The sequence below is a fragment of the Capricornis sumatraensis genome, chromosome 18 (genome assembly GCF_032405125.1).
Source record: "Capricornis sumatraensis isolate serow.1 chromosome 18, serow.2, whole genome shotgun sequence".
Lineage (NCBI taxonomy): Eukaryota > Metazoa > Chordata > Mammalia > Artiodactyla > Bovidae > Capricornis > Capricornis sumatraensis.
The window spans coordinates 28,893,235-28,920,985 of NC_091086.1; the positions used below are offsets into that span (position 1 = coordinate 28,893,235).

The following is a 27,751-nucleotide window of genomic DNA, read 5'->3' on the forward strand; positions in this document are numbered from 1 at the left end:
AGTCTTTGCATCAATATGAGAAATCATCCTTTCTTAGGAAACAGTTATCTACAGAAAGTCTCACGAAATGTAAAGACTAAAGATAACTGAACCAAAATAAATAAACATTAAAAAATAATTGAACCTGTCAAGTGTGATCTCTGGAGAAAATGATATGTAATGATAAAATCTCCTGAGAGATTTGATGCTTAAATAGCACTTGTAGAAACCTCATTCATATTAAAATTACAAGCAACTTACAAAATCCTCAGCCTCAAACTGCTTGCGTTCTCTCTTGTCTTCTTTCCTCCCTGTTTCACTGTCAGGTATGTTGTTTTCATGTAGTCCTTGGCTTTTTCCAGAATGGAAAATACTGCTACGAGAACGGGAACTTCCACCATGGTATCCCCCTCGATGATTTATGTTTTCAGTACCATTTCTTCCATGTGTACGCCATCCATTTTTTTCTTTCCTTCCAAAGTTACCTTTTAAAAATAACGGCAAAGTATTACAAATTCAAAGATGGTTATGCTTAAAGACTCAATCACAATCAAAACAATTATTGCAAGAATGTGAAGAAAACTCTTCTTAAATTCGATTTCTCAGCAACTTTACCTCCATTAGGACGTCCAATACCAGAATCAAAGCCATCTGAAGAGTTGTGTCGTCGGCGGTTCACATCATAACGATTTTCTGTCCATGAAAAGTTTTCAGAATGCTTTTCAAAATTCAATGACGACTGAAACAAATTATAAGCATACAGATAAACATACATATAAAATTTGACTAACTTTAGAAACTAGTAATACACTGGCTTCATTTATTCCCAAGAATTTTAAATGGTTAAGAAGAATATTTTATAATTATTTCAATGTGTTTGGTAACTGAAAACTTATGAGGGATTCCACTGTTCATCTATTTTTTCTACCTAAGATAAATGAGAGCACCATTCTTAAAGAGTTTAACAACTATATTCACCCAAAAACTTTAAAGGTAAAGCCACTGTAAAGGCGTCAAGACAAATATAGTACACTTCTTTTAAAATAAAACATAGTATCGTGTATTTCACATTCTTTGATTTAAATAGCTCAAGGTTTTCTTCAAAATTAGAAAATTATGGCAAATGAAGCTATAGTTCTATTTTAAGTTCTCTACAGATTTATTTCCAAACTCTTCCCCAAAACAAGTGTCTTAAAAAAAACCTGTCAAAGGAAGAATGTTGTAAAAACAATTATTACAATTCTCTCCAGGACAAATAGAAAAGCTCCTCAGTTTTAATACAAACACACTGCACACACACTTTTCATTTAACTAGGCTCCTCCACATGGCCACTGTGGGACTTAATAGTGCAAGTTCCTCTACTGCTCCTGGCTTCATTCTCATGCTGCTTCTATGCATGAAGGACAAAGCCCTTCCTCTGTCTTCCACCAGCATCTACGAAACAGTGACAACCCAGCTTGCTAAGCTTTTAATTTTAAGTAGGGTAAAAACCCAAACACTTCACAACCCTACCAATTATGGTGATGAAGATACCATGCTCTCAAAGCTAAAACTTTCTAGAAAAACAAGGGTAGGGTCTCTTAGGCCAGACGGGGGCACAGGATAAGATTCTTCAGGACCTGGCAACAATTGTTCTCATCCAAATGATGGGTGGAAGTAAAGGTTCCTCACTGTTTAGCAACTAAGTGGCAAGGGGCAGGACTGAAGCAAGATGTCCAAATACTGCTTTAATGCTGAAATTCTCCTCTGAGTAGAAGGAAGAGATGTATTATCATGAGATGGGGTCCCATCTGAAAGGCAATATGGCTGCAGCCACTAAAGTCAAGAGGTCACCAAAGCTGAACAGCAATGAGAATAGAGAGTTTGGGAAAGACTGAAAACATTAGAAGTAAATTTGTTAAGGCCAAACTGCTACTGACACTGGAAACAAAAATGCAAAGCCTAGCTTTCTGGAGTGGATGTATTCTGTGCTCTTTGTACTTTCTGACTCCTTTCTTCCCCACATCAAACTCAGCTGCTTTAACAAGAAAGTCAGTGTGCACCAGAACTTAAGGCAAGAAAGAAACAAACTCTTATAGTTCTGCTTCACACAGGTACCCAAGTTACCATCCTACCCACTCCCATGGAGGGGAGACAGCATTAAGCACAAGAGTAACTCAAACTTTTCCGTACAGGGCAAAGCCATGGCATTGTGGTACATGGGGGCATGAAAGGTACCAGCCTGGGGTGTTTCCTGGGGCCAGGAGGTACACAGAAGAGAAATCAACACCAATCCTGGCTTGAGAAGCCACAAGAGAAAAAGCCTCCAGGCCACCCATGCCACCCCCAAAGGAACAGTCTCCCCCTCCACCCTGAACTTTCCCACATTCCCTGCTAAAGAAATCATGAGCTGTCCTAAAAGCTTAGACTGTAACTCTGATATGCACATACATACTAAACTCCTTAGTCTAGGCAAGAATATACAACAGAGAAAAGACAATCTCTTTAACAGGTGGTGCTGGGAAAACTGGTCAACCACTTGTAAAAGAATGAAACTAGAACACTTTCTAACACCATACACAAAAATAAACTCAAAATGGAATAAAGATCTAAATGCAAGACCAGAACTATAAAACTCCTAGAGGAAAACATAAGCAAAACACTCTGTGACATAAATCACAGCAAGATCCTCTTTGACCCACCTCCCAGAGTAATGGAAATAAATGCAAAAATAAACAAATGGGACCTAATTAAACTTAAAAGCTTTTGCACAACGAAGGAAACCATAAGCAAGGTGAAAAGACAGCCTTCAGAATGGGAGAAAATAATAGCAAACAAAGCAACTGACAAAGAATTAACCTCAAAAATATACAGGCAACTCATGTAGCTCAATTCCAGAAAAATAAACAACCCAATCAAAAAATGGGCCAAAGAACTAAACAGACACTTCTCCAAAGACCTACAGATGGTTAACAAACACATGAAAAGATGCTCAACATCACTCATTATCAGAGAAATGCAAATCAAAACCACAATGAGGTACCGTCTCACACCAGTCAGAATGGCTGTTATCAAAAAGCCTATAAACAATAAATGCTGGAGAAGGTGTGGAGAAAAGGGAATGCAAATTAGTACAGCCACTATGGAGAACAGTGTGGAGAGTCCCTTATAACACTGGAAATAGAACTGCCATACTGGTCATACACACCGAGGAAACCAAAATTGAAAGAGACACGTGTACCCCAATGTTCATCGCAGCATTGTTTATAATAGCCAGGACATGGAAGCAACCTAGATATCCATCGGCAGACAAGTGGATAAGAAAGCTGTGGTACACATACACAATGGAGTATTACTCAGTTATTAAGAATACATTTGATTCAGTTCTGATGAGGTGGATGAAACTGGAGCCTATTATACAGAGTGAAGTAAGTCAGAAAGAAAAACATCAATACAGTATATTAACACATATATATATAATTTAGAAAGATGATAACGATGACCCTATATGTGAGACAGCAAAAGAGACACAGATGTAAAGAACAGACTCTTGGACTCTGTGGGAGAAGGCGAGGGTGAGATGATTTGAGAGAATAGCATTGAAACATGTATATGACTATATGTGAAACAGATCGCCTGTCAGGGTCCAGCCCCTGTAGGATCCAGGGGAACCCGAAGGAGAAACAGCGTTGGCAAATGAATGAATGAGAGAGGAATAGAGGAGAGAAAAAGGCTGATATTCCTTGGTTTACACAGAAAGCCAATAAAGCCCTGAGACAAGGGGCTCGCCCTGTTCATGGAGGCCACAGGTGCCCTCCCGGTCTCCCAAGGGAGTGAAGACGCAGAACTTCTTCCCGTTCAGGTCTTAGAAACCCGGGCAGATAAGTGAACGCAGGGAGCCTCTACGCTCCAAGGGATCAGCCTGAAAAAGAGAGTGAGAGAGAGAAAGAAAAAAGAAAAAAAAAAAGACAAGGGGTGACCAAGCTTCTTCAAGTGAGGCCCGTTACTTTATTTTCAAAAGAGACTTTTTTATACCTTAACTTGTACATAGAGGGAAATGAAAGATGCAAGGTCATACAGTCAGCCCAAACATTCCAGCAGTTTTGCCCTTATTGAAACCAGGATTTTTTTCTGCAAACCTTTCCGACAAATGATGTTGTGTACATTATCTTCTGGCCTTGGAGGCCTGTAAACATTTTATGACCCTCTTTTGATAAAGGCTGCTCAACCAGAAAACTTATTTTCCCGCAAAGTGTTTTTTCTTTATATTTCTAATCTATGTCAGCCTCAGAAAATGCTAAACAGAGTTACATTTCTCACAGAGCAAAGGTGCAGTGAGTTACAAGAAAGAACCAATTAGCTCAAAGGTCTGATGTGGTTAAATTCAAGGCTACACTTGTTTTTCTTACATTCCAACTATGTTAACTAATGCACTCCCAGGTGCACAGTGGATAAGAGATATGGGAACTTAGCAACAAGCATTGGCCCAATAATGAAATCCTATACCAGCACTACACTTTTAACTCTTTGAAAAGCTCTATGTTTTAGGCTTCCCGTGCCTCTCACAGTTGGGAGGCTGCAAATAATCACATGCGTAGCTCCAAGAGTCTGGATAAACCTGTCAAGCAAGCTAGAATGCTAACAGAGGGGGTTTGATTTGAAATATTCCTCTCATGTCCAGGAGACTTATTAGCTAGAGCCCTAAGTTGATTTTCTCCAGAGAAAGGTGGTCGGGGATAGCCCCCTGTATGTCAGGAGAGTTGGTGAAAGGCGCAAAACAGTAAGACAGACAGATTCTGGTTTTGGGGTAGATGCTCGAGCTGGTCTAGGGAGCCCCTTGAGTCCTGAAGCGTTGCTTAACAGTTCTCTTCCACACAACCTTGTCATGGGTGGGATGGCCCATGCTGGCTCCCGGCAATCGCCAGTCCAGGTTTGATGCATGAGACAGGATGCTCAGGGCCGGAGCACTGGGATGACCCTGAGGGATGGGATGGGGAGGGGTTGGGAGGGGGGTTCAGTTTGGGGAACACATGTACACCCATGGCTGATTCATGTCAATGTATGGCCAAAACCACTAAATATTGTAAAGTAATTCGCCTCCAATTAAATAAATTAATTTTAGAAAAATAAACAAACTCCTTAGTCTGTGTGCCCATGGTGGGAATGGACCCTAGTATCCCAACATGGCTGATAAAAATTTGGAAAAATCTCAGCAGTAAGAGTGGGAAATTAAAGTGATCCTGCAGTTGGAGCCACTAGGCCAATTCAGTACCAGTGTGTTTCATAGTTGATGCTAACGTTACATGCTTGTACTAAAAATGCTCTAGATTCTCCCATTCAGGAAATGTCACAGGTTGACAGATGATTCCCATCCCCTTCAAAATGGTCTAATAAAAAGTACAGCTTCCAGAAGGAAAGAAAATAAAATCATATGCGGCTGAAGACTTGGCTCTGCAGTATTCAGAAAGACTATTTTCCAGTACAGCAATGTTATCTGCCTGACACAAACACCAAGTACACACTCCTTTTAAAAATTGAGTCCCCCTGGTAGCCTAGTGGTTAGGATTCCAGGCTTTCACTGCCATGGCCAAGGTTCAGTGTTCAATCCCTAGTCAGCCAAAAAAAGAATGTGGCTCCTGCCATAATGCTGAGCTCTTACTGAAAGCAAACTTAAACTAAGGACTAACCAATAAAAGAACCCAAGAGGGCTCTTGATCAAATGGAAATCATGTGTTCAACAACACACCTGGCCTCACCCTTCAAGTACCAGCCATAAATTCGCAGTATACTTTATTCCCCTTCCTGCCACCATGACAAGCCAGTGTTTCAATAAGGCTCTCAAATCAGAAAAGTTCCCCTAAATGACTGAGCCTGGTTCACTGATAGTTCAGTTAAGTTAAAAGATGATGGTACACACAGTAGCCACCCAGCCCCAACAACTCTGGAAAACCAAATGGGTAAGTGCCAATCACCTCAATGGAATAAAAGCTATGATCCTTGCCTTAGATATTCTTAAGGACAAGACATTCTCTATTTTTCTAACTCTTGTATTGTTGCCAATGGCCTCATCATCTATCACTGAAAAACTATAGACTAGCCAATTAAAAACATCTCTTGGGGTCACACATGATGGGAAATTGCAGCTGCTGCTGAGACAATCTGAGTCATTCATGTTGATTCAGTAAGGCTTGCTATCTGATGAAAGTGAATGGCATTGAGAGTGACTGAAATCAGAATGCTGATCAAATCTTCAGCATACCACCTAGACCCATTATCACACCAGACATGGAACACACCCACTATCACAGACTAGTTACAAAAGAAAGGACTTTTATCTTTCTGATGCAGAAACCTCTACCATATGCCAGCTTGTGACTCCTGCCAAAAGCTGGTCCATCTGTCTCACTGTAAAGAACACCACATCACACAGAACTACATCAAAGATTTGACTTCTTCATGGAGTCCTCAACGGAGCTGGATCACTACTGAATTTTTTCAGGTTACATTAGTACTGCTGCAGTCTGATGGGCTAACTCTGGTCACAGTACTGTGTCTCCTGAAATTAATTCATGTAATGGGTATATTCTAGACCAGGAACAGTCCATTAAACAGTACATCTTTTGTCAAAAAGGTCATCCTCCAATGAATCAATATTCAAAGTACTCAATGGACGTTTCATACTCTCTATCATTCACAAGTATAGACAAGCATTTTAACAGTCTCCTCAAAATTCAACTCAGAACCATTTACACTACACCTCTATACCCCTCATCTCGTCCCACATCTTAGTAAGATGAATGAATGCAGCATAACCAAAAGGGGATCATCTTCTCTTGGCCACTTCTTATGTAGTAATCAGGATGACAGAAGTGGAAGAGTTATGACAGTACAGACTTACACTAAAAATTCTGCTCTGATTATCCCTAGATATGTTTCTTTCTTTCCCCCAAGAACAACTACAGGCCAGGCCACCCCACAGGGTGATGGCTAACCAAAAAGGAATTCAAACAAATCTAGTTTGGCCATCTGGATTCTCCTGTTGAACTGGCATGGTCCTAGACATGTAGACAACAGCCATTTGCTTGTGTACACTTCTCACGGAATCGTCGCCTACAGTATCCAAAGTAGACCAAGGTGAGGGTGAGATATCTTTAAAATGGGGCCTCTGAAAATTATTTATAAATGCCCCTGTCCCACTCACACCCAGTTCCTCTAGATTAAAATATCTAGGTACAAGAAGAGTTTTAAAGTGAAGTTAGAGCTATGGGAATGGGACACTGCATACAGGTTACATGGCTAAAGAGGGAGAGCAAAAACCCTAGCAATTGGGAGAAGAAACATCTTTAACACCAGAAAGCACAGGTACAAAGGAGAACAATTAATGATCTCCTTATCCCCTGGAACAAGGGTCCCCAACATGCCAGGCCATGGACCTCTACAGGTCCGTAGCTTGTCAGGAACCAAGCCACAAGCAGGTGAGCAGTGGGTGAGTGAGAGAAGCTTCAACTGTATTTACAGCTGCTCCCCATCATTCACATTACTGCCTGAGTTCCACCTCCTGTCAGATCAGTGAAAATATTAAATTCTCATAGGATTGCAAACCCTACCATGAACCATGCACAGAACGAACCTAAGTTTCACACTCCTTATGAGAATCTAATGCCTGATGATCTGAGGTGGCGCTGAGATGGTGATGCTAGCACTGGGGAGCAGCTGCAAATACAGATTACCATTAGCAGAGAGGTCTGACTGCACAGTGAAAGTCACTCAGTCCTGTCCAACTCTTTGTGACCCCACACGGACTGTACAGTCCATGGAATTCTCCAGGCCAGAATACCGGAGTGAGTAGCCTTTCCCTTCTCCAGGGGATTTTCCCAACCCAGGGATCGAACCCAGGTCCCCACATTGCAGGTGGATTCTTTGCCAGCTGAGCCACAAGGTATGGACTTCTGACTGCACAGAGACCGTAATAAATCAACTGCTTGCAGGTTATCATCAAAACCCTATCAGTGACTGTCAAGTCACAACAGGGCTGCATCTGATGGCATGCTTTATAGTGGCAAATGAGTTGATGTCCTTCAACTGTACAGCTGCATCTGGTGAAAACCTTTAAGTTAGAATCCAACACTTATTTTAGTCTATGTGTAGGCTGCCCATTATTTTATTTACCACTTCCATCCGTCCTTCCTTCCCACCCCGCACATTTGTCTGGGTCACAGCTTTTTCGGTAGGCCCACAAAAGCTGTGCTGTGTTTAGTCACTCAATCGTGTCCGACTCTTTGTGACCCCATGGACTACAGACAGCCAGACTTCTCTGTCCTTGGATTCTCCACACAAGAATACTGCAGTGGGTGGCTTTGCCCTTCTCCAGGCGATCTTCCCAACCCAGGGATCGAACCAGGGTCCTGCACTGCAGGCAGATTCTTTACCAGCTGAGTTACCAGGGAAGCCCCACAAAAGATAACCCTAGCCAAAATGAGTAAAAAAACAAACACTGCTGGAGCACTTCTTTGAAAAGTGGGCAAAGACCCAGGTGAAACAGCAGAAGACTCTTAAGACTGCCAACAAAAAAGAAAGCTGCACTTAAGAATCCTACTTAAATTACAAGTACGCTGCAACAGGTGATTCACATTCTCCAAGTCTACCTTGTATAATATGTGCTGACCCAATGAAGCCATGAAACCTTCAAAACTGCTTCACCAGATGGAGACCAAGCACCCTGCATTAAAAGACAAGCCTCTGGAGTTTTTCAAAAGAAAAAGACATGAACATGAAGAACAGAAGCAATTATTGAAGGCCTCCACTTCATCAAACATGTCTGCACTGAGAGCATCATTTTTAGTAGCTAACTAAAAATTGCTAAAGCTAAGAAGGCCTTTATTGTTAATGAAGAGCTGATTCTGCCTGCTGCTAACGACAACTGTCTTGGACTTTCAGGAAGGCTGCAGCCCAAAAGGTAGCATGTGCTCCTCTTTCAGCTAGCACCATAACTAGACAAACTGATGAAACAGCAGAAGATACTGAGACCCAGTTGTTAGGATTAGAGAGTCACCAGAGTAAGCAATCCAGGGTGACGTGAGTCTACCGACATGAACAAGGCAACAATGCTTGTTTTTGAGTGATCTGTTTTTCACCAGGATATGCATGAGGATATGCTATGTACACTGATGTTGCCAACCAACACCACAGGGGCAGAACTATTCAAATCTCTGAATGGTTACATATCAGGAAAATTGAATCAATCACTTTGTATGGGGGGGAGGGAATAAGCCACAGAATGTTTTCTATTGAGGATAAGGGTTGCTTTTTGACCCACTGTATTGCCTCTGTAATTGTAGGTAATAATAATACCAAATTTTTTTTGGTGGGGGCAGGAGGAGACTTAGTTCCGTGATCAGAGATCGAACCCATGCCCCTTGTGGTGCAAGTATGCAGTTTAACCACTGGACCACCAGGGAAGTCCCTCCCTTGAGTGGATTTTAAAGGATAACAGAGTGGCCTTAGACCATATATTGGTTGGCTGAGAAAAATCATTTACTAGTGCCCCTTAAGCTATTCACAACTGCCTAAATCCTGGTCTCACTCACTGCTGCTTGGGACACTGGTAGTAGCCTTAACTGCTGTGTAAGACAATTAAATGGATTTGGTTCTGGTCTCTGTCAGATTAATCAGAGTAGCTGAGAGTGCTACAATCATGCGAAATTCAAGTTTGGCTGCAACATGTATGGACTGTTGGGACAGGCAATCATCATGGACCCTGAGCATCCCTCAGTTTAGTCGCTCAGTCATGACCAACTCTTTGCAACCCCATGGACTGCAGCACACCAGGCTTCCTTGTCCATCACCAACTCCTGGAGCTTGCTCAAACTCATGTCCATCGAGTCAGTGATGCCATCCAACCATCTCATCCTCTGTCATCCCCTTCTCCTCCTGCATTCAATCTTTCCCAGCATCAGGGTCTTTTCCAGTGAGTCAGTTTTTCACATCCAGTGGCCAAAGTATTGGAGTATCAGCTTCAGCATCAGTCCTTCCAATGAATATTCAGGACTGATTTCCTTGAGGATTGACTGGTTTGATCTCCTTGCAGTCCAAGGGACTCTCCAGAGTCTTCTCCAACACCACACTTCCTTTGTCAGCAAAGTTAATGTCTCTGCTTTTTAATATGCTACCTAAGTTGGTCATAGCTTTCCTTCAAGGAGCAAGCATCTTTTAATTTCATGGCTGTAATCACCATCTGCAGTGATCTTGGCACTACAAAAGAAAGTTTGTCACTGTTTCCATTGTTTCCCCATCTATTTGCCATGAAGTAATGTGACCGGATGCCATGATCTATCTACGTTTTTTAAATGTTGAGATTTAAGACAATTTTTTCATTCTCCTCTTTCACTTTCATCAAGAGGCTCTTTTGTTCTTCTTTGCTTTCTGCCATAAAGGTGTTGTCATCTGCACATCTAAGGTTATTGATGTTTCACCTGGCAATCTTGATTCCAGCTTGTGCTTCATCCAGCCTGGCATTTCACATGATGTACTCAGCATATAAGTTAAACAAGCAAGGTGACAATATACAGCTCTGACGTACTGTTTTCCCAATTTGGAACCAGTCTGTTGTTCCCTGTCCAGTTCTAACTGTTGCTTCTTGACCTGCATACAGATTCCTTAGGAGGCAGGTAAGGTGGTCTGGTATTCCCATCTCTTGAAGAATTTCCACACTTTGTTATGATCCACACAGTCAAAGGCTTTGGCATAGTCAATAAAGCAGAAGTAGATGTTCCTCTGGAACCTCTTGCTTTTTCTATGATCCAATGGATGTTGGGAGCTTGATTTCTGGTTCTGCCTTTTCTAAATCCAGCTTGAACATATGGAAGTTCTCAATTCATATACTGTTGTAGCCTTGCTTGGAGAATTTTGAGCATTACTTTGCTAGTGTGTGAGATGAGTGCAATTGTGCAGCAGTTTGAACCTTCTTTGGCATTGCTTTTCTTTAGGACTGGAATGGAAACTGACCTTTTCCAGTCCTGTGGCCACTGCTGAGTTTTCCACATTTGCTGCCATATTGAATGTGGCCCTTTAAGAGCATCATCTTTTAGGATTTGAAACACAGCCCCACTCATCAACAGAAAATTGGATTAAAGGTTTACTGAGCATGGCCCCGCCCATCAGAGCAAGACCCAGTTTCCCCCAGTCAGTCAGGAAGCTTCTTATCCTTATCAGAGGGCAGAGAAAATAAAAACCACAACCACAGAAAACTAATCAAACTGATCATATGAACCACAGCCTTGACTAACTCAATGAAACTATGGGCCATGCCATGTAGGGCCACCCAAGACGGACAGGTCATGGTGGAGAATTCTGACAAAATGTGGTCTACTGGAAAAGGGAATGGCAACCACGTCTGTATTCTTCCCTTAAGAACCCCATGAACAGTATGAAAAGGTAAAAAGATATGATACTGAGCATCCCTCCATGTTCTTATTTGCATGCCAAGAACACAAGGCCTTGACAGCTCTTTCTATGGCCCTTTTCTCAGGGTTATGTTCGTAAGGAATACTGAGGGTCAGGTAATGTCCTACTCCGGGACAAAGAACAGGATTCTTATAAATGTGGCAGATATACAAGGGAGGCATATACCTGAGCTGCTCCATGTCAACTCCCAGAGGTTTTAAGGGACAGGAAGAACCAGTACCAAAATCATGCTTATGCTGCCTGCTGTGCTAGTAATAATAATGCACTTTGTCTCATGAGACCTGGAAGTCTCATCTCTGCCAGCATCCATGAAACAGTAACAAGCTAGCTTATTACAGTTATCTTGAATGCAGGGTAAAATTTCAGACCTTTCAGACTCTGACATATAGCCAGCATAGTAAAATATTGAATAAGAAACACAAGTAACAGGATTCAAAATATAGAAAGAAAACTGATATTATTTGTGAATGATTGATTTTCCACATTAAAAATTCCAAAAGACATCAGAGGAAAAATTAATCAATGTTGCTAGAAACAACATTACTACTTCAAGATACAATATATACGCTAAAAAGACTTAATAAGAAAGCTTTTTAAAATAGCATTTAAGGTAGCAACAAACAGGAACCTCCCTGGTGGTCCAGTGGCTAAGACTCCATGCTCCCAAAGCAGGGCACCCAGGCAACTCTATGTAGAACAGTTAAAGATCACACACAGACACACACACACAGACACACACACACACACTCATTCTCTCTCTCTCTCTCTCTCTCTTTCTCTCCCCCGCCAAACCAGTACTCCCCCAAGAAAGGCAGCCCAGAAGAAATAATAAACAAAGAATGTAAATAGGCAATTCACAGAAATATAACCCAATGTCCAAGAAACAGTAAAAATACATTTCATAACAAAGACTGGCAAAAATGTTAACTCTGATAATCTGACAGTCTTGGCAAGAGAGCAAGAGTACAAAGTAAAAAGAATAGTTATGTACAGCATACAGGAGTATAAATCAGTATACCAGATGGAAAAGAAATTTGGCAGTATGGAACTGAATTCCAGCAATTTTTCTTCTAACTACAGGTCAGAGCCTTGCCAGAGAAGGCAATGGCAACCCACTCCAGTACTCTTGCCTGGAAAATCCCATGGACGGAGGAGCCTGGTAGGCTGCATGCAGTCCATGGGATCGCTAGGAGTTAGACACGACTAAGCGACTTCACTTTCACTTTTCACTTTCATGCAGTGGAGAAGGAAATGGCAACCAACTCCAGTGTTCTTGCCTGGAGAATCCCAGGGACGGGGGAGCCTGGTGGGCTGCCACCTATGGGGTCGCACAGAGTCGGACATGACTGAAGTGACTTAGCAGCAGCAGCAGAGCCTTGCCATTCAAAATGTGGTCCAGAGACAAGCAGAATCAACAATACTTTGAAGACTGTCAGGACTAGGACCCCATTAGAAATTTACTTAAATTAGAATCTGCATTTTAACACAATTCCCAGGTTACTTTCATAGCCATTGAAGTCTGAGAAGCAGGAGTCTAAAGAATTCTTATCCATGTATGCAAGGAGACAGTAAAAGAATAGTCAATGCAGTATTCATTATAGAGTTCAGTCGCTCAGTCGTGTCCGACTCTTTGTGACCCCATGAACTGCAGCACGCCAGGCCTCCCTGTCCATCACCAACTCCCGGAGTCCATCCAAACCCATGTCCGTTGAGTCGGTGATGTCATCCAACCATCTTTTCCTGTCATCCCCTTCTCCTCCTGTCCTCAATCTTTCCTAGTGATATAAACAATCTCAACTTAATGAGACAAACACAGTGTGATACAGAGGCAAAAAATAGAATACAGAGTTTTGAGGATCCCCTGGTGGTTCAGACTGAAGAATCCACCTGAAATGCAAGAGACTCGGGAACAGTTTTTAAGGTAATTACAGCAAATCTGCAGATATCAACATGGGGGGAAATCTAAAAGATATAAATAACAAATATAAAAATAGGTTCAGAATATGAATGTTAATCATTTATATTAATGTTCTATATGTACAGAAAACTCTTTTGATATCCAGCAGAGTACATCATGAGAAACGCTGGACTGGAAGAAACACAAGCTGGAATCAAGATTGCCGGGACAAATATCAATAACCTCAGATATGCACATGACACCACCCTTACGGCAGAAAGTGAAGAGGAACTAAAAAGCCTCTTCATGAAAGTGAAAGAGAGCGAAAAAGTTGGCCTAAAGCTCAACATTCAGAAAACGAAGATCATGGCATCTGGTCCCATCACTTCACAGGAAATAGATGGAGAAACAGTGGAAACAGTGTCAGACTTTATTTTTGGGGGCTCCAGAATCACCGCAGGTGGTGATTGCAGCCATGAAATTAAAAGACGCTTACTCCTTGGAAGAACAGTTATGACCAACCTAGATAGCACATTCAAAAGCAGAGACATTACTTTGCCGACTAAGGTCCGTCTAGTCAAGGCTATGGTTTTTCCTGTGGTCATGTATGGATGTGAGAGTTGGACTGTGAAGAAGGCTGAGCGCCGAAGAATTGATGCTTTTGAACTGTGGTGTTGGAGAAGACTCCTGAGAGTCCCTTGGACTGCAAGGAGATCCAACCAGTCCATTCTGAAGGAGATCAACCCTGGGATTTCTTTGGAAGGAATGATGCTAAAGCTGAAACTCCAGTACTTTGGCCACCTCATTTGAAGAGTTGACTCACTGGAAAAAACTCTGATGCTGGGAGGGATTGGGGGCAGGAGGAAAAGGGGATGACAGAGGATGAGACGGCTGGATGGCATCACCGACTCGACGGACGTGAGTCTGAGTGAACTCCGGGAGATGGTGATGAAAAGGGAGGCCTGGCGTGCTGTGATCCATGGGGTCGCAAAGAGTCGGACACGACTGAGCGACTGAACTGAACTGAGTAACAATATAAAAACACATACTGAGAATATCTCTGGGGAAAAAACGAAAACAGAAAAAGGACTGTGAAGAAGTGAACAGCAGACTTCAATTGTTTATTTCCATAAGAGACACACAGATAAAACTGCAAAATGTAATGATGTGACTTATTCTCCATGCTTCTCTGTACGTTTAAATATTTCTTTAGAACTATCCACATGGTTCTTTTAGAATTATTAAGACAAATATACTGTACGAAAATATATTCAGAATATGCAACCCCTCAATATGAAAAGAGCTATTACAAATAAATCACTAAGAAATAAATTACATGAATAACATTTCTTAAGACAAAAATGTTCTGTCATAAAATGCAAATCAAAACAATGAAGTGTCATTTTTCATTGAATTTCACAAATATGAAAAAATGGGACAACAGCCAGCATTGCCAATAGTGAAAAATCTGCCCCTCTCCATAAAATTTTTATAGGATTACAAACTGGTACAACCTTTCCAGACAGCAATTAGGCACTATTTACCAAAAGGTATAAACTTCCTAATTCAGATTCTACTGCTAGGAATTTCCCCTACAAATACATTCAAGAGATGCCCAAGCATTCCTGCAACTTCGTCCATTATGAGGTCCAATTAATCTATGTAGATTCACTCAATAAAAGATTAAGGTTGACAGTTGAAAAATGCAGGGAGTTAGGGGTGCCGACTCTTATGTATGATCAAAATCAGTATCCACAGATCACGCAGTTCTACAGTACATTACTTATTGGGGAGGAAAAATCCACATAAGTGGACATAAATTGCCCAAACCCATATTGTTCAAGGGTCAACTGTACACAGCCACTGCAGAGTAAAGACACCCATGTACTAACTACAGAAATAGATTATTGGAGATGCTATCCTTGAAGGAAAAAAAAAGCAATTTCATTTGCTTATCCAATCCAAGATAAAATTATATTCTGATATATATATTAAAACATCCCAGTATTTCACTTCAGAAAATTAGTCTACTTCTTAATCAAAAAAAGAAAGTTATTAAACATAAACATTTAAAGTCAAGCACACATATGTTCCTATGCTAACTCAAGTACTTTGGGTCAAGTTACTTGTTTCTCTCAACCTCAGTCCCCCATCTGTTTACATGGGTTGGGGCGAGTGGTGCTGGAAGAGCAGAACAGTATTTTACCTTTTATGCTTTTGTTTGCCTTCTTATAAAGTGCTTTACACAGTGACTGGTATGTAGTAATGACTCGAGAAATATTAGTTACCACATTTTAAATCTTTTTCTGAATTTTTAAAAATAATATCATAATTTTCTGACTCCTAGAATATGTGAATCAACAGTTAACAACTACTTAGTAAACATGAAGTTTCAATGAATTCAGCTACCAGTCTAAATTTTCTCATCCTTTCTTAGCCTAAAGTTTAAAAAGCACAGTTTCAATGCAAACTGATACTTATACTATTGAAGGAAAGTAATTATAATTCTATTTTTCAAACTGCACGTGAGGTCTCATTATAAAAGACACATAATTAGAACAATTTGTTTTTTTTTAAGCATTTTTTTTTGACTGGAATAAAAAGACCCCAAGAGAAAGAAGAACACAGGTAAATGACTTTTTAGTTACAGCTATGTGCATATGAAAACATGATGTAAAATTTCTTACTGGGTCCTAATGAACAGTTCAAATGCCAGTATAGAAACAAAAACATGCAGTTTAAAATTTCACCACATGATGGGGCTAAAATTCTGCACACCTTAGAAAACTCAGGTGCAGTGTTGAAAACACTGTTAACCCTTAATTCAAGTACTCTTTTCATCTCTTCAAAGAATAAAAGAAAAGACTTAACACAAAGTTGAAAAAAAGAACCCAACAGTTATTTATGACTATCCCATTTATTCAGGATAAGATTAAAAGGGCTCTGTCAGAAAACAAGAATTATAACTGAAAACCCAGGAATAGTGATTTTGAGCGATACAGACAGTGTAAGTCATTATACTAAATGATGTGTGTATTTATTTGTTTGTTAAAACCACTTTGAGAAAGGTCTAAGAAGATAATTTCAAATATTGCTAGTTAAGAGTTCAAAGTGACATTATTTTCTGTAGGTAATCTAAAATAAATTACAATTAATTGAAAATTTAGAATTGGCAAAATCAAGACTTCATTTCATGAGGGCCTATATCCAGATCAAATGTCTGGTTCTAGAAAGCATTAAGAATTCCACCACACATAACAAAGTCAATCTTACTCAACCTTAATCAACACTTCAAAGACGACAAGAATTACCCTCAATAATGTTTGTAACTAATTTTCCAGGTGCTGATAATTTTTATTGATATGTTTAAAAATGAAAACAAATCTTAACTCATTTCAAAGAGAAAAGGGAAACAAACAGAGGAGCAAGAAATTCATGTACTTCCAGGCTCTGAAGTAGGTCTGGGAAAAACTGAATCCAGGAGAAGCATAGCTGACAGCAACCAGGGGGGTAGGGTAGACATAAACAACAAGAGCAAAGCAAATTTCAGAGACCTAAATAGAAGAGGAAAGGCAGGCAAACAGAGTCTGTAACTAAGAAATGGTTTTCCCATTTCCTAACAACTGTGATCCCATTTTATAATCTATGAAATAAAATGTTTTAATCATTTTAAAAAATGCACAAATGAAAATACTACAAAATAGAAAATGCATCCTAGATTCTAGTCTAGGCTCACACTAATTATATGAAAACAGGCAAGTCAATGAGCCATAATAAAGTCAGTTCACATGCTGTGTCTCCAGTGCAACTTTTCCAATATATTATGATCGGACAAGTCCTTACTGGGGAACAACTCTGCAAATTATAAAATTGTTCCCATAAAAGCTGTCTCGGCTAACTGTTCTATAAGAACTACTTGGACCCCCAAACGGTCCTAGATGAATGCCTTAGCATGGTAGAAACTGATTAACAGATAAGCAGATGATTAAGACCTCCCTCGATTCCTTTGCACTATGGAAAAAACAAAGTGGAAGATAGTATGAAGCCAGATAGATTGATTCTAATCAATTTCAACATCCCTCTCAGCAACGCTTATAAGCAGATGACAATTTCAATGTCAAGCATGTCTTATACACTAAATTGTTTCAGTTATATAAAATGAACATTTTAAAATCAGTGAGTCATCTGATATGTAGCAACACTATAAAGTTCTCATAACTCCTAAAACTGAGTAATATGCCAAAGTCTCATTTATTTGAAAAAGAAGTCTTCCAGTTGTAAGAAAAGACTTAAAAAACTTCTGATTATTTTTAACGTTATCTATAGCAAAGTAAGCAAAGTTAGTTATCAGAAGAATAGTACAGAGTGAGGTAAGCTGCAAAAGTAATGTGCAATGTATTTAACTGGCTTGAATTTTAAAATGTAAAACTTTAGCACAAAAGACAACTTTTGAAGTAAATGGTTTAGAATGTTGATGGTATACTGAAAATTGACATATATAGATAAACCAACACATTAAATATGAAATAACTTAGAAAGTTTAGGTGTTTCTCTGCAAAACATTAAGCTTTAGTTTAACTACATCTGTGTAGAACATGAACTAAATAAAAGCAGATAGACAAAAAGAAGAGATGCAAGAAAAGAATACCTTTGTTGATGATGGTGGGGTAGGAAAATTAAGCCAGGCTGGAGCAAAGTCATGCTGCGCCATTTAGGTCCAGTCTCTCCAACTCAGCGAAACAAGGTTTCAACACCTCATGGCAAGTCCCTGTCATACAAAAGTGGAAAGCATTAGATCTATATAGTTCCTGGCCAAAGTTATCTTATACCTCCTTTAAATTACAATGATCTGAGTACTATAAGATTTCAATTATAATTCTAGAAAAGGCAAAAATATAGTGACAAACCAGATCAGCACAGTGGAGGGTAAAGGGCCTGGAGAGAAAGGAAATGACTACAAAGGGAAGAAAGAAATTTTCAAGGGTAACTGGGTATTTATCTTAATTGCGGTGAAGGTTATTATACAAATGTAGACACTTGTTAAAACCAAATTATGCACTTAAAACTGGATAATTTTATTATAAACTACCTCAATGAAGCTCAGTTTTGAAATTACAATAGTCTTAACACGGACTAGTTATAAAGTGTCTCCTGATGTGACACAATATGATGCACAGAGCATGTATTCTTCCCCCTGCCCCACACAGAATCTGAATTCTGATCTCACTACCAATTTGCAGGAAATTCAATACAGATAATAAATTAAAGGACAACTGAGGGAAGTAATCCCATCAAATGGAGATCACAAGATATTTTACAGGTCAAATGTCCTGGCTTCTTCAACAAATACATGGATTTCACAGACAGATCAATCAAATACATGTGGACCTTACATAGATCCTTATTCCAACTAAATTCAAAAAGTGAAAATTATGAAACAGTCCAAAATTTGAACATGAGCTGAATATTAAATGACTTTTAAGAAAATATTAGTCACTGTAGATGTAACTGTTAGTGCAATGATGGTACAGTGGACCCTTCAACAATAAGGTCTCAAACTGCCATGGTTTGAGATACTTATATACAGATTTTTTTTCACTAAATATGTAATACAGCACTACATGACCTGAGGTTGGTTGGATCCAAAGATGTGGAGCAGCAAGTGGAGAGAGCCAACTGTAAAGATTTTTTGACTTCTCAAGTCAGACTTTTGAACTGCGTGGATGGACAGTACCCCAACCTCTATGCTATTCAAGGGTCAACACTGTATATAAAAGGACATGTACTGAAGTCTTTGCAATTAAATCCATGTATCTGGACTTGCTTTGGGGCAATAAACAAGGAATATGGAAGTTACTGAAAAAGGTTATCCATGTGTTTATAAATGTTAGTACAGGGAGGTGCCTAAGTAGTCTCTCTACTTAATGTATGTTTGAAAATTTCCACAATTAATGATTTTTTAAATTACAATCATCACAATGGGCATCCACGACTCTTCTACATTCTAAATTTAACGTTTTGGAAGGCTCTCTCGATTGCATCAAAAATGTCAAGTCACCAGTGCAATCTAAACACAGTAAATTCACAGATTTTTTTAAAATGGGGAAGAAGCCAACTGGGCAACTGTACTCATTTCAATATAGAGCTCAGAAATTAGTCAATGAAGAAATCAAATTTCCTGAACATTAATGTCTAAATTTACTAATGTCTTATATTTACAACTGCAGAATAATCTCAAAAGGGAAATTTTAAAAAGCAAAATTATCAATACCACTGCTAATCATCCTTTTTCAAAATTCTTTCAAATATAAGTGCTATGGCAGAATTTAAGTCATACCAAAGTATTTCCTAAAATAAAAATTCTCAAGATACTACACAAAAACTCCACTTCTACTATCCAATGTACTGGAAAGGGGAAGGGGCGGAGGAAAGGTCAGCAAACGTCAGATATGATAAACAGAAACTGGTTAACTCACTAAGGCAATGACAATGTTTACATAATTAAATGAGCAGGGCTTCGCTGTTGGTCCAGTAGTTAAGAATTCGCCTGTCAATGCAGGGTACACTGGTTTGATCCCTGGTCCTCGAAAATCCCATATGCCACAAGGCAACTAAGCCTGCATGCTGCAAGTACTGAGCCTGCATACCCTAGAGCCTGCGTAACGCAACAGAGAAGCCACCACAATACCAAGCCTACGCACGGCAACTACAGAGTAGCCCCGGGAACCATAGATTAAATGGTAAGTTAAACACTAAAACTTATTCCTAAGAGACAAACCACCACTATTAACTCTGTGTGTCTTTATGAATTATAATTTAAATCAATTCTTAAAGAATAAAGCATAGATAGCTAATGGCATAAGTTTTCCTGTTCTGAAAAAAGGTAAAGAGCAATACTAGTTAACATCACATTTACAGAAGTGTGTGACGAGATCAGGATGTGCCATCCCCAAAATAAGCCATTTTGATCTAAGAAAAATTGAGCTGAAGGCATGCGAGTTCCTAAAATTCCTTATCAACCTAAATGCAGAGCCTGCCAAAAGAATTTCTTAATCCCCTCTCCTGGAGCAACTCATCTCTTTTGGGGAGAAAAAAAAAGAAAAATTCAGCACCACACTCAGACACTGCCACAAATGCCTACGGACCCCGTTATCCATTTTGTCTCAAAAATTATTTGCTTTTTTCTACTAAGTATTCTTTCCCCCTGTGAAGTTAGGTATACAGATTCCAAATTCTACTCATCCTCTTTCGAGTTACTCACAGTGAGAGGTACTGCCAGGTGACTGCGTGCTAATAAACTTGTTTTCTCTTGTTAATATGTCTTTCTTCAGTTTAATTTACAGAGCCCCAGCCAGAGAACACAGGAACAGAGAAAAGAAATTTTTCCCTGGTGGCTGAGGGGTAAAAGAATCCGCCTGCAATGCAGAAGATGAAAGAGACACGGGTTTGATCCCTGGGTCAGGGAAGATCCCTTGGTGGCAGGCTCAGCAACCCACTCCAGTATTCTTGCCCAGAAAATCCCATGGAGAGAGGAGCCTGGCAGGCTACAGTCTATAGGGTTGCAAAGAGTCAGACACAACTTAGCGGCTGAACAACAGAGGAACTAAGATGCCACATGCTGCAGGGCAACTAAGCCTGCAGTCACAACTACTGAGTCCGCATACCACAAATAAGAGCCCAGGCACCACAAAGAAAGATCCCGCCTGGCACAACTAAGACCCAATGCGGCCAAAAATAAATATTTAAAGGAAAGACAGAATACCCTAACACAGATCCAATAAAACAAAGACTGGAAGAGTTCTTATTTCTTTTCTTTCGTTTTTATTCCCTTTAGGCTCCAGACACATATCTGCAACAAAACACAAGTTGGACAAGGTAACGATGGCTCTTGTTTGAAGAGCTCTGAGAACAGCCGTATCTACAGACAACTGAAATAAAACTATTATATTGCCTTGAAAAACCTTTAGTAAAGTCTTATTAAAGGCTGCAACTTGTCTCAGCTGTGCTATGAGCACTAAGTTGATTTCTTGCTTGCCTATGTGTGAAGGATTTACAACCTTTAGACAATATACTGAGCCTGATAACTTATTCACCATGGACTTTTTGCATTAAACTTTATTAAAATATTATTTCTCTCAAACAACAAAACACTAGGTGATTACAATCTGAGGGACAGAGACTTCAGAAACTACCCAAAACAAAGAATACAGACTTTCAGAAATAGTTTAGAAAAGTCACTTAATGAACACACAACCACAACCCAATAGTAACCAACTCCAACGATGGGAAGAAAAAAATATTTGACTCCTAGAGTCTCCAACTTATTGATTCAGTATTCAAAATGCTTGATTTTCTAACAAACATTACAAAGCATGCAAAGAAACAATACAGTACAGCCCACGGGGGGGGTGGGGGGGAGCTGTGACATTAGCAGAAACTGCCACTGATGAGAAACAGACATCAATTGTCTTAAATACAAAGGGCTAAAGGAAACCAGAACAATGTCTCAACAAACAGAGTATCATAAAGAGATAAGAAATACAGAAAAGAACCAAACAAATTCTGAGAACTAAAAAGTACGCTAACTGAAATGAAAATTTCACTACACAGTTTAATAGCAGATTTGAGCCAGCAGAAAGAAGAATCAGAAAGAGTGAAGAGGTTAATTAAAATTACCAGATTAAGGAGCTCGAAGAAAAAAAAACTGAACAAAGACCTGTGGGACATCATCGAGCATACCAACATACATGTAACAAAAGTTTCAGGAGAGAAAAGAAGGGGGACAGAAAAAGAAATCAAGAAATAATGGCTAAATACTTAGCAAATTAGCTAAAGACACAAAATATACATGTCCAAGAAGTTAACTGAACTCCAAGAAAGATAAACACAAAAAAGATTCACACCAAGACACATAACCATCTAGTCAAAGCTATGGTTTTTCCAGTAGTCATGTATGGACGCGAGAGTTGGACTGTGAAAAAGGCTGAGCGCCAAAGAATTAATGCTTTTGAACTGTGGTGTTGGAGAAGACTCTTGAGAGTCCCTTGGACTGCAGGGAGATCAAACCAGTCAATCCTAAAGGAAATCAACCCTGATTTCTGTATCTGTGGGGAAAACTATTAGAGCTAATAAACTCAGCAATACTGTAGGATACAAGATCAACAAAGAAAATTCAGTAGCATCTCTATATATTAGCAATAACAATCCAAAAGGAAATGAATAATCAAGTCTATTCAAAAATTATCCAGAAATAAATTTAACCAAGAAGGTTTAAGATTTGTTCACTAAAAACTACAAACCATTGCTACAGGAAAATTTTAAAGATCTAAATTAATATAAAGACATGCTTTGTTCAAGGACTGAGAAACTTAAGTATTGTTAAGATAGTAATAACAGATTCAACATAACCTCTATTAAAATTCCAACAACCCTTTTTTCAGGAACAGAAAAGCCATTCTCAATTCATTTGGAACTGCAAGGAACCCCAAATAACCAAAACACTACTGTAAAAGGAGAACACAGTTACAGGACTCACATATCCCTATTTTGAACCTTAATATAAAGCTATAATGATCAAAACAATTTTTTACTGGTATAGTGTAAGGGTTAGATATATAAACCAATGGAACAGAACTGAGAATCCAGAAAAAGTTATACATGTATGGCCAATTGACTTTTTTTTTTAACCAAACTGCTAAGACCACAACGAATGGACTTCAACAAGTGGATACCCAAAAGACTCCTATTGATATCTATAACTCAAAATGGATCAAAGACCTACAAAAGCTAAAATTATAAACTAGAAGAAGAAAACAGAAGTAAAGTTTCACTAATTTGGATTTGGCAATGGAATTTTAGATACAGTACCTTTGGATTTTACTAAAATTTAAAACTTCTATACAAAGGATATCATCTAGAAAGTGGAAAGACAACAGAATGGAAGAAAATATTTGCAAATTTAATCTAACAGGTGTCCAGTGTTCAGAATATATATATATAAAGAATTCTTGAAGACAATGTAAAAATGGGCAAAGGACTTGAACAGACATTTCTCAGCCTCCCTCCAAGAAAGGGGAAAGAAAACAAAAGAGTAAAACAGTAAATGTTAGACAACCCTGGTGTTCCAGTGGTTAAGAATCCTCTTGCCAATGCAGGCAACATGGGTTTGATCCCTGGTCCAGGAAGATTTCACATGCCACAGGACAACTAAGCTCATGTGCCACAACTATTGAAACCTGCATGCCTAGAGCCTGTGCTCCACAATGCAAGAGAAGTCACTGCAATGAGAAGCCTGCCCACTGCAGCAAGAGTAGCCCCACCTTGCAGCAACTACAGAAAGCCCAAGTGCAGAAAAGACCCAGCACAGCCACAAATTAAATTTAAAAAAAAATAAGTGTCTGTACACCCATGGTTGATTCATGTCAATGTATGGCAAAAACCACTACAATATTGTAATTAGCCTCCAATTTAAATAAATTTAAATATATATAAATAATATTAAAATGAAATTTAAAAGTATATTAAAAAATAACAAGTGTTGTCAAATGTATTAAGAAACTGGTACCCTGGTACATTGTTAATGGGAAGGTAAACTGATCCAAGTGCTGAGGAAAAGAGTTTGATAATTCCTCAGAAAGCTAAAAACATATAGCATATGACTCAGCAATACCACTGCATTCAAAATAATTGAAAGTGGATACTTAAATACTTGAATGCTGATGTACACAACAAATCTATTCACAACAGCCAAGAGGTGGAAACATCTCAATGTCCACCTATAGATAAATGAATAAAAAACCAACCGTGTATGTATTCAATAGAAGACATATTCTATTACGATTAACCATGAAAATATGCTAAGCCGCCAAACACATCCAGAAGCCAGATCACATGCTGTACAATCCCAATTTTTATGAAATATCCAGAACAGACAAATCCACAGAGATGAAAAGCTGAGACCTAACCAGGGACTGCTGGGAAGGAGGAATGGGACTGGCTGCTAAATGGATTTAGATTTTTCTTAGAGGGTAATGAAAATGTTCTTGAACTTGGTTTCACATCATTGTGAATGTATTAAATGACACTGAATTATACATTTTTAAATGGTTAATTTCATGTAACGTGGCTTTCACCCCATAAAAATAAATAAATGTACTATATTATAATCCCTTGAATAAAACACTATGAATCCAGATAAATATATATACAACTGAAAAATTTTAGAAGAAAGAGGTTATACAATTTCTAAGACTCTCAAAAAAAAAAAAAAAGTTACTACAGTTTTGCAATGAAATGGCCTGGCACATAGCCTGGGAAATCCTTAATCAACAGATCAAAGTGAATATCATCAGTAAAAGAACAAACTGAAATTGTGTGCCAATGAGCAAGTCAGGGCACCATTTCACTTCTGTAATATCCTAACCAAAGCACAGCCTGTCTTCAACAGGAGAGGCGCTAACTTGAGACACATTCAGTTCAGTTTACTTGCTAAGTCATGTCTGACTCTCTGAGACCCCACGGACTGCAGCATGCCAGGCTTCCCTGTCCATCAACAACTCCTGGAGCTGGTGACATTATATGAGACATTATATTATATGTACTCTAAGAATTAGCTCAAAATCTTCAAGAATCAAGGTTTTTTTTATCATTTTTTAAAAATGAGGAGGCTGTGATATGTTTATTCTATATATTTGAGTCATGTTTTTAACATTTTTTAAAGCTTTTTTTTGGATGTGGACCATTCTTAAAATCTTTATTGAATGTCACAATATTGTTTCTGTTTTATGTTTTGGCTTTTTGGCCCTAAGGCATGTGGGATCTTAGCTCCCAACCCAGGGATGGAACCTGAACCCTCCCTTCTTTGGAAGGTGAAGTCTTAGCCACTGGACCACCAGGGAAGTTTCATGTTTTTAACTTTTGAAAAGTATACTCTGACATTTTATTCCACTGTTGTGTCTGCTTTACTACTGCAATACCACTAATGAAGTCTGATTAACATTTAGTAAGCTCTAGGTGATTTCCAGTTTCCCTAGTAAAAAGTAAAAGGTCCTTCCGCTATAGATTCTGACTCAACGGGTCTTAAGGCTGAGAATTCTATTCTTAAATGAGTACTTAAAGTAATAACAATCAGGAAAAAATGGTAAATACTGTAATATTTACTAAGAAAAAAACTCTTGCCTAAGGAACATGGCCTCTAAACATAGGAAAACAATCTACTGCTCTGTTTTTTGCAGTTTCAGTTATGAAACAAAGTGTCTAATATCTTTTCTTAGTTATCAAACTCTCAATTACAGATTAGACTCTCAAATATAAAACATCAGCAAATTTCACGAGAGATCTAGAGTATTAGAAATTTCCATCCTTTAAAAAGTTTCATATTATTGGCTTACTTAACCTTGAATTTTGTTAGGTCCCCTACCCTCCTCAGCTTATCTCTTATTAAGCTGTTCAGAACCTTTCTGTTTTGCTTACATATAAAAATAAAAAATGGAGGAATTTTATGAGAATTGTTATTTGTTAAACTGCTACATGTGAAAATTGCTACTTTCACCCCTACAAAAAGAAGTCTATTTAAGGAGAAAAAAAAATTTACTGGAAACAGCATGCTTTCAATTCTTGAGATTTTAGATTACTAAAGGCTTAATACACAAAATATAACTTAAGTACTCCAAAACTTATAATGAGCTAACAATTTTCATACAAAATGTACCACTACAAAAAAATAACCCTTACTCTATAAACAAATTTTTACTCACTGAGCTTCTCTTTCAAGCTCACAATACTAAACAGTTTAAGTCATCCTTGAATGAGGTCTTTTTTTAAGGGCTGGTAAAGATACATTTTAATTTAGAATTACACTGCAAACAATTTGGTCTACATAGGACAAAATTTAATTCAAATCAGCTCATTTATTAAACAGCCAATGTAAGCAAAAACAAACAGCACTAAACACTGCTGAAGGTACTAGATTTAAAAGGTCAGTCTTCCCTCTTTAACAGCTAACAAGCTAACAAATGGAAAAAAAAGTTGCTGTCTCATATCCTTCATAAGTTAAGGTATAAACAAATTATCCATCTGAAGTATTTAACCAAAAAAAAGCACAACCCGCGAGCGTGCACTCCGTCACTCAGCCCCATCCAACTCTTTGCAACCCCACGGACTGTAGCACGGAATTTTCCAGGCAAGAATACTGGAGTGGGTTACCACTTTCTATTCCAGGGGAATCTTCCCAACCCAGGTTACCCCTTGACTGTGGACTAGTCTTACTAGCTTGCTTCTAATGAAAAGAATGTGGCAGAAGTGACTTCTGAGACTAGGTCATAAAAGGCACTGCACACTTCTACCTACTTTTCTTCTCAGATCACTTCCTCTGGAAAAGCAGCTGCCATGCAAACAGCTGAAGATCTACATATGCAAAGGAAATTGAGTCCTCTAGGCAACAGCCAGAAGCAACCTGCTAGTCCAAAGAGGAACATCTTCTTAGAAGGAGATCCTCTAGGCACCAGTCAAGCCTTCAAATGACAGCAACTTTTGAGATTTTTATGAAAAACATGGAAAAAGCCAGAACCACTCAGCTAAACACCAAAATTTCTGGCCCACAGAAAATTCATGTGCAAAAGTATTTTAACTCCCTTGTTAAAAGAATATACAGTTTAAGAAAAAAAAAATGATGTTTTGCCAATAAGAAAATCCCAATATTATCACAGTTCAAATAAAGTAAACAGATACATTTTAAAAAATAAATGTGACATCAGCTTATATACATTCTCTGAAAGGGGTGGGGTGGGGCACAGAATAGGAAGAGATAATTTACCCCCAGACTAGGCCCTTCCCAGGTGGTTCAATGGTAAACGATTGCCAATGCAAGAGAAAGCAGGTTTGATCCCTGGGGGTCAGAAGAACCACTGGAGAAGGAAATGGCAACCCACTCCAGTATTCTTGCCTGGGAAATCCCACGGACAGAGGAGTATGGCAGGCTATACAGTCCATGGGGTCACAGAGTCAGACACAATTTAGCAACTAAACAACAACAAACTACAGAGCCTGTTATGATATGAACTCAAATCTTCCTGCCTCAAAACGATGCTCATTGTTCATTATCAGTATATTTCTCAAACTTTTTCCCACAGAAGTTACTTACAAAGTTAACAAACCTACCCCCTCCAAAATGTATTTTCATAAAGTAACCAAAACAACTCTTCCTCAAGTCCTATTGTACAAATTCATGAAATTTCTGCACTGTACTTTATATGTTTCAATATAAGAAATTTTAAATTATTCAAGTAAAATAACCTTGAATCAGAGGTGACTGGTTTACCTTAAGGTTTCTTAAATCGTGTGTTTGAGAAAACACTGCTATAACAAGGTAAAATTCCAGAGATGACTTAGTTCAACTGGAATATAAACATGAGGGAAAAAACAGAAAGATGTAT

At 38.8% G+C, this 27,751-nt stretch overlaps 1 protein-coding gene across 2 annotated transcripts in view; it reads right to left on the reverse strand.

The window, feature by feature from the left end:
* The window catches only part of GPBP1 (GC-rich promoter binding protein 1), a 70,170-nt gene that overhangs the window by 18,066 nt on the left and 24,353 nt on the right, over nt 1-27,751 (reverse strand). For both annotated transcript variants that reach the window (XM_068990466.1, XM_068990465.1), the window contains exons 3-5: nt 17,968-18,087; nt 595-718; nt 241-464 (exon numbers count right to left, since the gene is read on the reverse strand). In XM_068990466.1, the coding sequence (XP_068846567.1) occupies nt 241-464; nt 595-718; nt 17,968-18,030 (411 nt within the window). In that variant the 5' untranslated portion in view covers nt 18,031-18,087. The remainder of the gene's footprint in view (nt 1-240; nt 465-594; nt 719-17,967; nt 18,088-27,751) is intronic.